Source organism: Xenopus laevis, chromosome 5S (genome assembly GCF_017654675.1).
Source record: "Xenopus laevis strain J_2021 chromosome 5S, Xenopus_laevis_v10.1, whole genome shotgun sequence".
NCBI classification, from domain to species: Eukaryota; Metazoa; Chordata; class Amphibia; order Anura; family Pipidae; genus Xenopus; species Xenopus laevis.
The window spans coordinates 88,478,256-88,494,355 of NC_054380.1; the positions used below are offsets into that span (position 1 = coordinate 88,478,256).

The 16,100-nt window shown below is 39.7% G+C and overlaps 1 protein-coding gene across 1 annotated transcript in view; it reads right to left on the reverse strand.

Moving 5' to 3' along the window:
• Positions 1–16,100, reverse strand: part of LOC108718044 (solute carrier family 12 member 9) — a 125,234-nt gene that overhangs the window by 35,516 nt on the left and 73,618 nt on the right. The window contains exon 9 of the mRNA XM_018265607.2: positions 11,428–11,552. Coding sequence (XP_018121096.1) covers positions 11,428–11,552 — 125 coding nt within the window. The remainder of the gene's footprint in view (positions 1–11,427; positions 11,553–16,100) is intronic.

Sequence of the window (16,100 nt, forward strand, 5' to 3'; positions counted from 1 at the left end):
CAGGTGCCGATACATGTTGTTGCCCTGCTGATCCCTGCGGGCTGTCCTCCCTGCTTCTTCTAAGTCTTATTCTCCTACTGCCTCTCTGACTCTCCGTCTCTCCATCTGAACTACCCTCCTCTTGCTCTCTTCTACTAGGCACCCACAAAACATCAATCTCCTCATCATCATTCTCCTCAGATGCATCAATTTCTTCTGACACATCACAGAAGGAAGCAGCAGCGGGGACCTCCTCCTCATCACTCATTATGTCCATCTCTATCGTGTTCTCTGCCAGAATTAAATCTGGTGTAAGGTCCTCATCTCCTTCATCTTCTTCTGGCAATAATGGTTGCGCATTACTCAGTTCAAGAAACTCATTGGAAAATAACTCCTCTGACCCCAGTGAAGAAGGGGCACCGGTGGTGGAGGAAGTGTTACGTGGGGTGGCCATAGCAGTGGAGGATGAGGAGGATGTTGTGGTAAAGTTAGAAACGGTAGAGGATGGGGTGTGCTGTGTAAGCCAGTCAACTACCTCTTCAGCATTTTGGGAGTTCAGGGTCATTGGCTTTTTAAAACTGGGCAATTTGCTAGGGCCACAGGATTGCATAGCAGCACGGCCCCTAGCACGGCCTCTGCGTGGCGGCCTGCCTTTGCCTGGCATTATTTTTAAAAAACAACAACAACAACAAAAACTCAGTTGGTTTTTCTGGAAACGATAATACACACAGCTAGATGGCGGGTTGAAGAAAACACTGTGCAAATAATGCCTACAAAGTCAACGTATACACTACTACAGCGGTGGATACGGATTACGTAAAATATATGAATGCTGCTTGAAAAAAAGTAACTCAAGTGGTTTTTCTAGAGACGATAATATTATCAATATTTAGACAAAATGTGAACAAGGTCACACAGCTCGATGGCGGGTTGAAGAAAACAGTGTGCAAATAATGCCTACAAGGTCAACGTATACACTACTACAGCGGTGGATACGGATTACGTAAAATATATGAATGCTGCTTGAAAAAAAGTAACTCAAGTGGTTTTTCTAGAGACGATAATATTATCAATATTTAGACAAAATGTGAACAAGCTCACACAGCTCGATGGCGGGTTGAAGAAAACAGTGTGCAAATAATGCCTACAAGGTCAACGTATACACTACTACAGCGGTGGATACGGATTACGTAAAATATATGAATGCTGCTTGAAAAAAAGTAACTCAAGTGGTTTTTCTAGAGACGATAATATTATCAATATTTAGACAAAATGTGAACAAGCTCACACAGCTCGATGGCGGGTTGAAGAAAACAGTGTGCAAATAATGCCTACAAGGCCAACGTATACACTACTACAGCGGTGGATACGGATTACGTAAAATATATGAATGCTGCTTGAAAAAAGTGACTCCGGTGTTTTTTCTGGAGACGGTAATATTATGGATATTTAGACAGAATGGGAACAAGGTCACACAGCTCGATGGCGGGTTGAAGAAAACAGTGTGCAAATAATGCCTACAAGGCCAACGTATACACTACTACAGCGGTGGATACGGATTACGTAAAATATATGAATGCTGCTTGAAAAAAGTGACTCCGGTGTTTTTTCTGGAGACGGTAATATTATGGATATTTAGACAGAATGGGAACAAGGTCACACAGCTCGATGGCGGGTTGAAGAAAACAGTGTGCAAATAATGCCTACAAGGTCAACGTATACACTACTACAGCGGTGGATACGGATTACGTAAAATATATGAATGCTGCTTGAAAAAAGTAACTCAAGTGGTTTTTCTAGAGACGATAATATTATCAATATTTAGACAAAATGTGAACAAGCTCACACAGCTCGATGGCGGGTTGAAGAAAACACTGTGCAAATAATGCCTACAAGGCCAACGTATACACTACTACAGCGGTGGATACGGATTACGTAAAATATATGAATGCTGCTTGAAAAAAGTGACTCCGGTGTTTTTTCTGGAGACGGTAATATTATGGATATTTAGACAGAATGGGAACAAGGTCACACAGCTCGATGGCGGGTTGAAGAAAACAGTGTGCAAATAATGCCTACAAGGCCAACGTATACACTACTACAGCGGTGGATACGGATTACGTAAAATATATGAATGCTGCTTGAAAAAAGTGACTCCGGTGTTTTTTCTGGAGACGGTAATATTATGGATATTTAGACAGAATGGGAACAAGGTCACACAGCTCGATGGCGGGTTGAAGAAAACAGTGTGCAAATAATGCCTACAAGGCCAACGTATACACTACTACAGCGGTGGATACGGATTACGTAAAATATATGAATGCTGCTTGAAAAAAGTGACTCCGGTGTTTTTTCTGGAGACGGTAATATTATGGATATTTAGACAGAATGGGAACAAGGTCACACAGCTCGATGGCGGGTTGAAGAAAACAGTGTGCAAATAATGCCTACAAGGTCAACGTATACACTACTACAGCGGTGGATACGGATTACGTAAAATATATGAATGCTGCTTGAAAAAAAGTAACTCAAGTGGTTTTTCTAGAGACGATAATATTATCAATATTTAGACAAAATGTGAACAAGGTCACACAGCTCGATGGCGGGTTGAAGAAAACAGTGTGCAAATAATGCCTACAAGGCCAACGTATACACTACTACAGCGGTGGATACGGATTACGTAAAATATATGAATGCTGCTTGAAAAAAGTGACTCCGGTGTTTTTTCTGGAGACGGTAATATTATGGATATTTAGACAGAATGGGAACAAGGTCACACAGCTCGATGGCGGGTTGAAGAAAACAGTGTGCAAATAATGCCTACAAGGCCAACGTATACACTACTACAGCGGTGGATACGGATTACGTAAAATATATGAATGCTGCTTGAAAAAAGTGACTCCGGTGTTTTTTCTGGAGACGGTAATATTATGGATATTTAGACAGAATGGGAACAAGGTCACACAGCTCGATGGCGGGTTGAAGAAAACAGTGTGCAAATAATGCATACAAGGCCAACGTATACACTACTACAGCGGTGGATACGGATTACGTAAAATATATGAATGCTGCTTGAAAAAAGTGACTCCGGTGTTTTTTCTGGAGACGGTAATATTATGGATATTTAGACAGAATGGGAACAAGGTCACACAGCTCGATGGCGGGTTGAAGAAAACAGTGTGCAAATAATGCCTACAAGGCCAACGTATACACTACTACAGCGGTGGATACGGATTACGTAAAATATATGAATGCTGCTTGAAAAAAGTGACTCCGGTGTTTTTTCTGGAGACGGTAATATTATGGATATTTAGACAGAATGGGAACAAGGTCACACAGCTCGATGGCGGGTTGAAGAAAACAGTGTGCAAATAATGCCTACAAGGCCAACGTATACACTACTACAGCGGTGGATACGGATTACGTAAAATATATTATGGCTGCTTGAAAAAAGTGACTCCGGTGTTTTTTCTGGAGACGGTAATATTATGGATATTTAGACAGAATGTGAACAAGGTCACACAGCTCGATGGCGGGTTGAAGAAAACAGTGTGCAAATAATGCCTACAGGGCAAATAATGCCTAAAAGGTCAACTTATACACTACTACAGCGGTAGTAAAATAAAAAAAGTAAAATAAAAAAAAAATGAATATTAAAAAAAAAAATTAAAGTTGGTGCTGCTGAACTACTAGGAGCAGCAGATTAGCACACCAGTCCCACTCCCCAACACTGCTAGACTAATAGCACTGGGCTCTTATAGTAGTAGTAGTAGTAGTAGTAGTAAAACAACAAAAAAATAAATAAAAGCAGTCCTTACAAGGACTACTGTTATTGCAGCAGTCAGCAGATGAGATCAGAAGCAGGACAGCTGCCCACTGCAGCTACATACAGAGCACTGCAGTAGAAGGTAGATTACTAGCCAGCAAAGCTACCTAAGCTTAAATGTCCCTCAAACCCCTGCAGACTTCTGTCCCTCCAATAACAGAGCAGTATCAAACGATTACTAGCCAGCAAACTTTCAACTGTCCCTGAAATCACTAACAGGCAGCAGCTCTCTCCCTACACTATCTCTTCAGCACACACAGGCAGAGTGAAAAAACGCTGCAGGGCTTCGGTTTTTATAGGGAAGGGGAGTGGTCCAGGGGAGAGCTTCCTGATTGGCTGCCATGTACCTGCTGGTCTGGGGTGAGAGGGCAAAAAAAAGCGCCAACAATGGCGAACCCAAAATGGCGAACGTCGCGCGACGTTCGCGAACTTCCGGCGAGCGCGAACACCCGATGTTCGCGCGAACAAGTTCGCCGGCGAACAGTTCGCGACATCTCTACTGATCACTGGTCATAATGAATGTTTTTTTAACTATGCTGCTGACTTTTTAGTAATATTCTACTAAAGTCTTTCTAAAATACAAGTTTTTTTTTCATGCAAGCTGCATTCACTTTAAACGTACAGACTGCTTAAACCCAGGCTTAACATACATGACAACAGCACAAAATAAAAGAGAAAAAAGTGCCCTTTTTCCTAAAGCAATTAGTGTTGCACTGGGCCAGCGGGACACAGTAAAAATCTGGTGGGTCTTGGCCCTCATGCCCCCCCAAGTCTGCGTTAGAGGTGATCAGGTTGATAGATATAGTTTGCGCAGGTATTTTCTTTTTAATCCACAGATATATCAGAACAGTTCTTGAATGCTTTCTTTTTCATATTTATTTATGAGACAAAGAGTGTGAGGATTGCAATGTCTTGTATCCCGGGACTGACAGACTGAGTTGTTACTCGGAAGTGGTAATTTACGACCTCAAGCGCAGCTGCAGGGCTGCTAAATTCCCCCCAGTCAGATGCATGTAAAACCCCATTGCATTAATATGCACCCAGTGCACTTTCTCTGCCTTCCTCCTGCTGCAAATGTAGCGCTGATGTGCCTATTGATAGAAACCCCGGAGCTACCATAACCTCTGAACCAGCCAGTAGCTCCAGGATTTTCACAACATCCTGCATCAATAGGTATAGCGCAGGGGTGCCAAAAGACACGATGTTCACACACTAGATGCCAATTGGACTTAGAAAAGTTACAACACAGCTGCATCCAATTAGTGCTTAAGTGTGATCGCTGTTGCATTAATTTTTATGCATCAAGAGTCAGGTCAAGAGTGAGTTTATTGTCATTTCATACATATACGTTTGTGAAACGAAACAACGTTCCTCTAGGATCATGGTGCTACACACAACATAGATGTACCGGACATCAGACAAAAAGTGCAAGTGCAAAAATATACAACTTCTGCAAGACAGGTCAGCACAGTGCAGGGACAGGACAAGACAGTTCACACTCAGCAAATGTACGGTAATATGTTAAGTAAATAATGCTAAACATCAGACATTATGGGTGTATCATTGTGATATGATAGTAGTAAGAACATGATAAAGTGCAGATGTGCTCATAGAGAACAATTGTATCCAATGGCTACTTATTTATACAATGGTGTACAGTGGCTGTATCAGCCTTAATTGTGTCAGATGCATCCACCTCCAGCCCCCCCAAGCACCCCCCGGTTACTGGAACTTGCAGGAATTCTGGAAAAAAGTAATGTGGCATTGTGGGGGAAAAATGCAGGTTGCTCTGGAAAAAATGCACTTGTGGTTGTAAATGACCCAAAGTATCCATTAGGGGTGTTTACAGAAGGTAGATAAAGAACCTTTAGTATAGAAGCTGTCAGTGGCCCTAACAAATTAAAGGGATTCTGTCATGATTTTTATGATGTCGTTTTTATTTCTAAATTACACTGTTAACACTGCAGTTAATTCACTCTACATTATAAAATTTCATTCCTGAACCAGCAAGTGTATTTTTTTTAGTTGTAATATTGGTGTGTAGGCAGCCATTTCAGGCCATTTGGCCTGGTCATGTACTTTCAGAAAGAGCCAGCACTTTAGGAGGGAACTGCTTTCTGGCAGGCTGTTGTTTCTCTTATTCAATGTAACTGAATGTATCTCAGTGGGATTTTACTATTGAGTGCTGTTCCTAGATTTACCAGGCAGCTGTTATCTTGTGTTATGGAGATGCTGCTATCTGGTTATCTTCCCATTCTTCTGTTGTTAGGCTGCTGGGGGTGGAAAGGGAGGGGGTGATAGCACTCCAACTTACAGTACATAAGTAAAGAGTGACTGAAGTTTTTCAGAGCACAAGTCACATGACTGGGGGGCACCTGGGAAACTGGCAATATATTTAGCCCCATGTCAGATTTCAAAATTAAATATAAAAAAATATGTTTGCTCTTTTCAGAAATGGATTTGAGTGCAGAATTCTGCAGGAGCAGCACTATTACTGACGTGTTTTGAAAAAAAACATGTTTTCCCACGACAGTATCCCTTTCAGCTTTCTCCGTGTTTGGGTGAGGAGGTTCTGAAGCAGAAAAGTGGTCCTGCAGCACTATAAGAAGGAGAGTGTTTAAGTAAACAATCAGAATAATGAGCAGTGAAAATCTGCTTATTGCCAAGAATGGCCCATGTTACAGAGAAGAGAGCTACTGAATGTGGATGGATGAAGTGTATTTGCCCCATTAAAGGAACAGTAACATCAAAAAAAAAAAAGTTAAAAAAAATTAGTGTAGATCGAAAAAAAAAAACACCAAGAGAAATTAAAATTTAAAATAGCAAAGCCTTTATTAGGATTATTAGCCTCATCTGTCCGTTGGGGGGAAATGTGGCTGCCAGCATACTCGTGAAGACTAGGGGAAATCAAGTGGCCCATGGTGTCAGCGTGGGCTCCGGCAAAGCCCCCTGCGGTGGAGGCGAAAGGACTGTGCTGGGCGCTGGTGGCCTCCCCAAAGCACCGGTTGAGGAAAAGAAAGTCCCGTAACTTCCTGACATCCAGCCAAATGAGGACGCAGGAAGGTGCCGCTTCATCAAAGTGCCATTGTGCTAATGTGTGCTGCTTCTTGACACTGCTATGCATACAATTGGGTGCGTGCTGGAATTAGGGTGCACTTACCCCCCAGGATGAGCTATTAGGGTGCCCATGTCCCCGGATCTATGGAGAGACCCCCGGGGCAGGTTCTGACCCCCATCCTGTGCCCAGAGATGCCCAGCTGTGTGTGGAAGGGCTGCTCCGCCTGGATTTGGTTAGAGGCGCGGAAGGAGTAGGTCCCTGGGTGGGGGTGCTGCAGCTGAATGATGCCCCTATGGATGTTAGCCCCGTGTCTCCCGTGAGAAGATAAATCATGCTGCCAGTGTGCACCATGCTCTTCCTCTGCATGTTCTACTCAGCACAGTCTTTTCACCTCCCCCGCAGAGGGCTTTGCCGGAGCCCACTCTGACACCACGGGCCACTTGATTTTCCCTGGTCTTCACGAGTATGCTGGCAGCGGACACTCTGTCAATGGAATAGCCAGGATGAAGAAATCAAGCGCCGCAGAATGGATGGTCGCCCTGTCGCCTTTTCTGAAGAGGACAGGAAGTGGGGTTTCTGTAAGTTATTTCCTAATAAAGGCTTTGCTATTTTAAATTTTAATTTCTCTTGGTATTTTTTCGATCTATACTAAGACATTTTTTTAAATTTTTTTTTGATGATACTGTTCCTTTAATTAAAAGAGAGTCCCTACAGCAAGTTTTTTTTTGTTCAAGGGTGAATCATTCCATGTGTAATGCCAAGTACCAGCTTTCTGCCCATACTACTACTGAGTCTCATATATTTTCCTGATTAACAGAACATGTGGGTAAAGGTATGGGATCCAATATCTGGAAACCCGTTAGCCAGAAAGTTCCACATAACGGGACAGCTGTCTTTCATAGACTCCATTTTACTGAAATAATTCACATTCTATTTCCTTTTTTTATGTAATAATAAATCAGTACCTTGAACGAGATCCCAGCTAAAATACAATAAATCCTTACTGGAAAAAAAATAATCCTACTGGATTTAATAAATATTTACATACATTTTCAGTAGACTTTATGTATGGTAATCCAAATTTTGAAAAGATCGTTATCTGGAAAACCCCAAGTCCCAAGCATTCTGGATAATACGTCCCATACCTGTATTATATGTAGAATCCATATGTGAGAGCCTGGCAATAATTTTTGTCACCAAAATTCCTGCAGGTATGGCCCTTGTTCTGCACTCACATTTACACACAGCGTCTTAAAACTTGCTCTAAATAAAATGAGATAGCGGGAAAACAGCTACTACAATACACTTTGTAATAAGAAAAACCGTACAGAAACTATCACAGCTGTGGTCAGCACGACAAATAATTCTGCTTGTCAATTCATACATATTAAAATTGAATGACTGATTTATTGATATTATAGCATGCCTCGGGGGGTTATAATGTTGATGGATTTGCATTCACAATACTGTTATGGTATTGAAATCCTGACTCTTTAGAGGATGTAGTGTCGATCAATACAAATCTATACGTTATGCTGTTTGTTAAATTCAATTTTATAGAGCTGCACATTTAGAAATCAAAGAAACTCACATTAACTTCTTCAGTGCTGGAACCATGAGAGCTTAGACAAGAAATCTACATTGTACACTACAAGTGGATGCTGCGATATTATTTCTGCACCAGGAAAGAGGCACAGTAGAGAACCCTTGTTTATAGCATTGCCTATGTGATAACTTTGTTTTACGGTAATTTAAATCAAAATTTAATGGACACATAGGGACAGATTTATCAAAATGTGAGATTAATACTCACCACAGAAAAACTCACTCACTTTTTATTCATTCCTATGGGATTTTTAAAAACATATTTATCAAATTATGAACTCCGTTGAGAACTACGATTCTAAAAATCACATAGGAATGAATAGAAAGTGAGTTTTTCTGTGGTGAGTTCTAATCTCAATTTGATAAATCTGCCCCATACGGTCCAAAAACTAAATCCTACAATATCCATAGGAAGTAGACGTAGAAAATACAATACGTTTATGTACTATGGTTATATATATACATTGAGGCAACAGCCTGCTAAGAACAGAGGAGAATTATGTAATTTTACATTTGTGGAAGTGTTTAGTGAAATTAACACTTATTTTTAATTATATTTAATTATTAACTGAAAAATGGCTACTTTTTAAAATATTCTTGAAACTCCCATTTCCCTAAAGTAACTCTCCTGATGGAGAAATCACACAGGACAGATAACCCCCAACTAATCCTATTTACTAAAAAAGTGATTTTCTATAGCAGAAATCAGGATTCCCCTGAGGAAATCCACACTATCTCGCTTTTAAATATCGCCCCCCCCCCTCCCCATTAACATTACTTCAGTAAATTGGGCTTGAGATCAAAATACTTTTGCCTATTGTTTTAATTTGGAAAATATGTATTTGTTTTAATTGGGAAATGCATATATACATGTTATATATTTCTTGCTCTGAACAGGGCGGAATGTGAGATTGAAAGTAAAGTCACATTCTACTTCCTGTTAATATAATCTCCATTTTATTGTTATTTTTTTATTACAGGTATGGGACCTATAATCCAGAATGGCCGGGACATGGGGCGTTCCGGATAATGGATTTTAACGTAATTTGGGTCTTCATACTTTAAGTCTACTGGAAAATCATGTAAACATTAAATAAACCCAGTAGGCTGATTCTGCTTCCAGTAAGGATTAATTATATATTAGTTGGGATCATGTAAACAAGGATACTGTTTTATTATTACAGAGAAAAAAGAAATCATTTTTTAAAATTTTGATTACTTGGATAAAATGGAAGATGGCCTTTCTGTTATTCAGAGCTTTCTGTATAATAGATTTCCAGATAAAGGATCCCATACCTGTACATAATTGTTTACAATCTGTTTATTCCCTCTTCTGTTCATCTTCTTGTCTCTGATTCAAACCAGTGCATATTTGTTATGGTAAATTGGACCCCAGTAACCATATAGTTGCTGAAATTCCAGAACAGTTGCTGAACAGAAAGCAAAATAATTATAAAAAAAAATTAAAAATAAAGAAATTGCAAATTTCCTCTGAATATCACGATCTACATAAAATTAAATGTGAAATGAAAAAGTAAGGGACCCCTTTAATTATATGATAATGCAAGGGTGTTCAATCTAGTCTATAAGGAACAGTAACACCAAACAATTAAAGTGTTCTAAAGAAAAGACAATATAGTGCACTAGTACCATACACAGCCAAAACCGGCATGTTTACTTCAGAAAAACAACTATAGTTTATATAAACAAGCTTCTGTGTAGCCATGGAGGGAGTCATTCAAGCATAGGACACATAGTAGATAACATATAAGGTCTAAAAAATCCCATTGTATGCTAAAGCACAGATCTGTTATCTGCTGTGTATACTGTGCCTTTATCCTTTTTCAGCTTTGAATGGCTACCCCCATGGCTACATGGAAGCTTGTTTATATAAACTATAGTTGTGTTTCTGAAGCAAACACATCAGTTTTATCAGTGCTGCACAACAGTACATTATATTTTCATTACTTTAGGACACTCATTTTTTGGTGTTACCACTCCTTTAAATCTCATCCTAACTGGCCATCAGGCTAAGCAACTCAACCCCTGATCCTACTGGGGATACCCACTGTTTTCAACATTGTTTTTAATACTGAACTGGAATAACTACAAAATATTTAAAAAAATTATCAAAATCTGCCACCACATTGGCAACTAATGACAACTCTAAACACTAAAAAATGTATGTTAAAACATGGAGTGTAGCCTGCTGCTCCCCAGTTGCCATTAAACTACAACTACCTAGAACCTTCAGCAGCTCAAAGGCAGCATGTTGCACATCCCTGTGTTCAAGGATGCAGTGCTCAGACAATTCATAAGCTGCAGATGCCACCCTTGAGCAGCTGTGTCCCTCATTTTCTTTTCTTTAATTACTACTAATGGAATGGAAGGAATCCCTGGCAGTCTGCCATATAAATCAGTTGCGCATTAGAAAAAGTTTCATAAATTTATTGTAAGTATCAATTTCAATGCTGCCTGCGACAGGAGAAGAATGTATCTGAAGATGTTGTTTGAAGGGCAAGTGCAAATTAATAAACTGCATAGTAACAAAAAAATGTGAGCTGGATCTAAGCACAGGAGAAATTGATATTATTCTAATTTATCAAATATATTTACTATTATTCCAATTTATAAAAATATCTACTACTTAGGTAAATGATCCCAATTTGCTCATCTCTCCTGTCCTTCAGTAATAAATCTCGGTGGTTAAACATGTGCCCCCCCCCCCACAAAGCAGTTCACAGGTCTGACAGAGCTTTCTATTTCACAGCACAGTCCATCAACTAGATTGGTCTTATTGGCAATTTTTATTTGCCCCTACACCAAATGACACCAGATCACAACCATTTAGCTCCCTCTAAGCAGATCATCAAACTACATGGAGCTATGGGGAAACAACCTGGCAAGACTGAATGTGTGAGCAGAATCAAAAAATACTCTTCCACAAGTTCTTGCTTACCTGAAGTTTGGAGCTGATGCCCATTCCAATGCGAGACAGGCTAGTCCAACTGCTGCATACACCAACAGGAAGAAAATTGTCACAATAGCAGCAATAGTGTTTAGCTTTCCTGCAAACAGCACCAACTGAAATAAAATGAGCATGTTTATAAGGGCCATTCAAATAACATATGATTCAGTATCCCTTAATAGAGATAAGCAAAAAAGAGAAGAAAATGAATAACATTTAAGTTTAACAAAGAATTTGCATATGATTTAATGATAACCCTCACAGTAAGTTGTTGCCATACTAGCTATTGCACTGAATCTGACAGATGGGCAATGGACAACCACATTGATCAAAATGCCCACCTTTCTGGCCTATGATTCCCATTCTGGTGAATTACAAATATCTGCTCTATGACACAAGCAAACCAGCCAATCACGGGGCCCCTTTACTACTAAGTTAGGTTGGCCTTCCCTTACAGGGGACTCCCAATATTGCATCTGTCACCAGGACCCCTGTATAATGAGACCTACCAATGAGTAGCACTCAACCCTAATAAAAAAAATGGCAGGTACATAGCCACACCCTGATTTGACCAACTCTGGTTATTATAACAATCCCTGTCCATGATCTGTCCAAATCCTGCCAACTCCATATTGCCCCCTTCATTGCCTACTCCATCACCCCCTTCATGAACTGTGATTTGCCCTTTTTATCTCTTGTGGTCACTTTTGCCATGGGCCTCCTTACTGGATGGCAGCCATGGCAACAATTGACTCTTCATTTAGTATTGCTTCTGAACACTGATGTCTTAAGTTTCAGAGCAAACCATAACGCCATAGTGTTTGCCCAATGGCAGCCATTTCTATTTGCCAGAATTGCTGTAAATTGTTCCTGTATATAAAATTCAGATCACGTTACCTGAATTACTTAATAGAAAGGATGAGGTAAGAATAGCAATGAGGAATTAATTAAAAGAAAAAGCTTCATTAAACTAGAGAGCTTATGAAACAGCATTCAATGCATTATTTTTTAAAGGCCAAATCAAAATGTTATTTAACAGTTCTGCTTTAAATGCAAACAAAGCTGCTAGAAACAGAATTTAAGTAGGTGCTTTATGACTGCTGAAAGGAAGTGTGTTCCAATGTCAATTGCTCTTGTCATGGGGGGCTCTTCTTATAAACAGGTACTGCTGACAGAATACATGGCAGTTAATATCAGTGGCTATACTTTGTTTCAGAGGGACAGAGGCAATAGAAAAGGAGGAGGGGTATGTCTGTTTGTTAGGCAGGATTTAAAAGCTTATATAAAGAGGAGGTTATGTTAGAAAATGAGGGGGCAGAAGTCTTATGGGTGGAGTTCTTCACCAATTATAAAGAGTCCAGCAAATTAATTGTAGGCGTATGCTATAGACCCCCTAATGTAAGTGAGGGGGAGGCGAAGCTCCTCATGCAAATAGAAAAGGCTGCTAGTTTGGGTAAAGTAATGATAATTTTAATTTTGAATTACCCAGATATTGACTGGAGCAACAGTACTGCAACAAAAACCATGAATTTTGCAAAAGCTAATTTTAGTGCCTTGAGGGCTGCCCTACAGAGTATTGATTGGGGCATTAAGTTTTCAGCTAAAAACACAGAACAGAAATGGTTGTCCTTTAAAATGATATTAAATCATTACTGTTCTCAATTTATCCCCTTAAGAAGTAAATGTAGAAGCTGTAAGAATCATCCTATGTGGCTTAATACAGAAGTAAAGAAGTTAATAGGAAAGAAGAGAAAGGCATTTAAAAACTACAAATTTGTTGGGACAGAAGCTGCATTTAATGAACATAAACACTGTAATAAATGTTGTAAATCAGCAATCCGGAAGGCAAAGAAAGGAAATGAAGAGTTAATTGCGATGGAGGTGAAAACTAACCCTAACAAGTTTTTTAATATATTAATAATATGCAGGTTGAGAGTGTTGCTCCATTAAATAATGGTTGTAACAGATACAGAAAAGGCAAATGTGTTAAATCAGTTCTTTTCTTCAGTGTATACAATAGAGGAGTCTGAGTTCCCAGGCTCACTCGCTGCACTAATGGCTCAGCTCAATCTAGTCAGTGGCTGACTCAGGACATGATTCATAAAGCTTTAATAAAAAATAATGTAAACAAGGCTACAGGGCCTGATGGCATACACCCCCGGGTTCTAAGAGAGCTTAGTTCAGTTTTAGACCAGCCCCTATTTCTGATTTTCTCAGATTCACTGTCATCTGGTATGGTGCCTATGGATTGGAGAAAAGCTGATGTTATTCCAATATTTAAAAAGGGATTGCGATCTCAGGCTGGCAATTATAGGCCAGTAAGCTTGACATCTGTGGTGGGCAAATTATTTGAAGGCTTGTTAAGGGATCACATTCCAAATTTTGTCCTAGTCAATGGCATTATGAGCAGCAATCAGCATGGCTTTATGAAGGATAGGTCATGTCAGACAAATCTGATTGCTTTTAATGATGAGGTAAATAAGATGCTGCACAGTGGGGGGCAGTAGATGTGATCTATTTGGATTTTGCCAAAGCGTTTGATACAACAAACAACTGCTTTCTAAACTAAGGTCTGTTGGGCTTAATGAAGTCGTTTGCACATGGATAGGAAACTGGCTACAGGATCGGGTACAGAGGGTGGTTGTTAATGGTACATTCTCTACTTGAAGTAAGGTTCTTAGTGGGGTCCCCAAGGGCTTGGTATTAGGTCCACTTTTATTTAACTTGTTCGTTAATGACTTAGGGGAGGGTGTTGTAAGTAATGTATCAGTGTTTGCAGATGACACAAAACTATCCAGCCCAATTAATTCTATCCAGGATGTGGCATCCTTGCAACACGATCTTGGCAAACTGGCAATCTGGGCAGCTAAGTGGCAAATGAGATTCAATGTTGATAAATGTAAAGTCATGCACCTGGGATGTAAAAATATCCAAGCCACTTATACCCTTAATGGGACTGCACTAGGCAAATCCATTATGGAAAAGGACCTTGGAGTCCTTGTAGATGATAAACTTGTCTGTAGCAAGCAATGCCAGTCAGCAGCATCAAGGGCAAATAAGGTCTTGAGCTGTATTAAAAGGGGCATAGAGTCAAGGGAGGAGGGGTCATTCTTCCACTGTATAGAGCACTTGTAAGGCCCCATCTAGAATATGCCGTACAGTTTTGGTCTCCATTACTCAAACAGGACATTATTGTAGTAGAGAGGGTACAGAGAAGGGCAACTAAACTGGTGAAAGGTATGGAAAATCTTAGCTATGAGGAAAGACTGGCCAAATTGGGGATGTTCATGCTGAAGAAGAGGTGCTTAAGGGGAGATATGATAACTATGTATAAATATATAAGGGGATCATATAGTAATCTCTCTAATGCTTTATTTACCAGTAGGTCTTTCCAGCTGACATGAGGTCGCCCATTCCGATTAGAAGAAAAGAGGTTCCGCCTAAATATTCGGAAGGGGTTTTTTACAGTGAGAGCTGTGAAGATGTGGAATTCTCGACCTGAATCAGTTGTACGGGCTGATACATTAGATAGCTTTAAGAAGGGGTTGGATGTCTTTTTAGCAAGTGAGGGAATACAGGGTTATGGAAGATAGCTCATAGTACAAGTTGATCCAGGGACTAGTCTGATTTTGGAGTCAGGAAGGAATTTTTTCTGAGGCTTCAGATGGGTTGTTTGCCTTCCTCTGGATCAACTGGCAGTTAGGCAGATGGACGTGTCTTTTTTCAACCTTACTTACTATGTTACTATGTTATAATGTGCTGTATAAGGCACAATTACAGGGAAGTGAGTGGAGGTCATAGGACCTGAAATAAGGGGAACAGAAGCAAAGACGAGGTGATCTGGTATCAAGCCAAATCTGCTTCAGTCACATAATATTATGCAGAGATTTTATGCAGAGGGTAATTATATACATATCTTGTTATTTGTAGATGAGTGACAGATTCAATAATATATAGTAAATTCTAATTTATAGCATTCACCAATGTGAGGAGGAAAGTGCAGTGCTGAGAATTAACATGTTCAATATCCGCTCTTTTAAGATCATTACAAGCTTAGCCTCTATATAAATATGCTTTCTAAAAATGCAACAGCATTCGGGTATTTCTAAAGCAATGCATCCCACCCTTCTTAGTGACTTTAGAGGCTGAATTATAATGTATGGAAGTGAGAAATAGGCTGCAGTAGGTAGCACTAAAAATACCTACCTGGGTCAACCATCTAATACCAAAGTTCAGGACTAGATCATTATTGCCCTAATAATAGAGCTGGCAATAAGCTTTCTTTTTCAATCTGCATTACATAAATTCTGGGTATGTATTATTACCCAGGGACATGAAATGCGTAGAGCCAATGGAGATACTGATCCTCTTTAAATTAATCTACAATAAATACTATAGTTTTACACTATTTGCTATGGCCCTTGTGGAGTTCCTCTTGGTGTCTAGATGCCCCCTATCTGTTTTGCAGTCTTTACTAGGTACTAGTAGTCTTTACTACTAGTCTTTAGTTAGCATTTTCTGTCTAAAAATAGGCCAAGTGCTTTCAACTTTCCCACAGATTTATAAAATGCTGGTGCAACACATTTCTACATATAACTCCACATGCCATTACCCTAAGAGCTAATTAAAAATAGATCTATATTTTGTTATTTTCTAGTAGACTT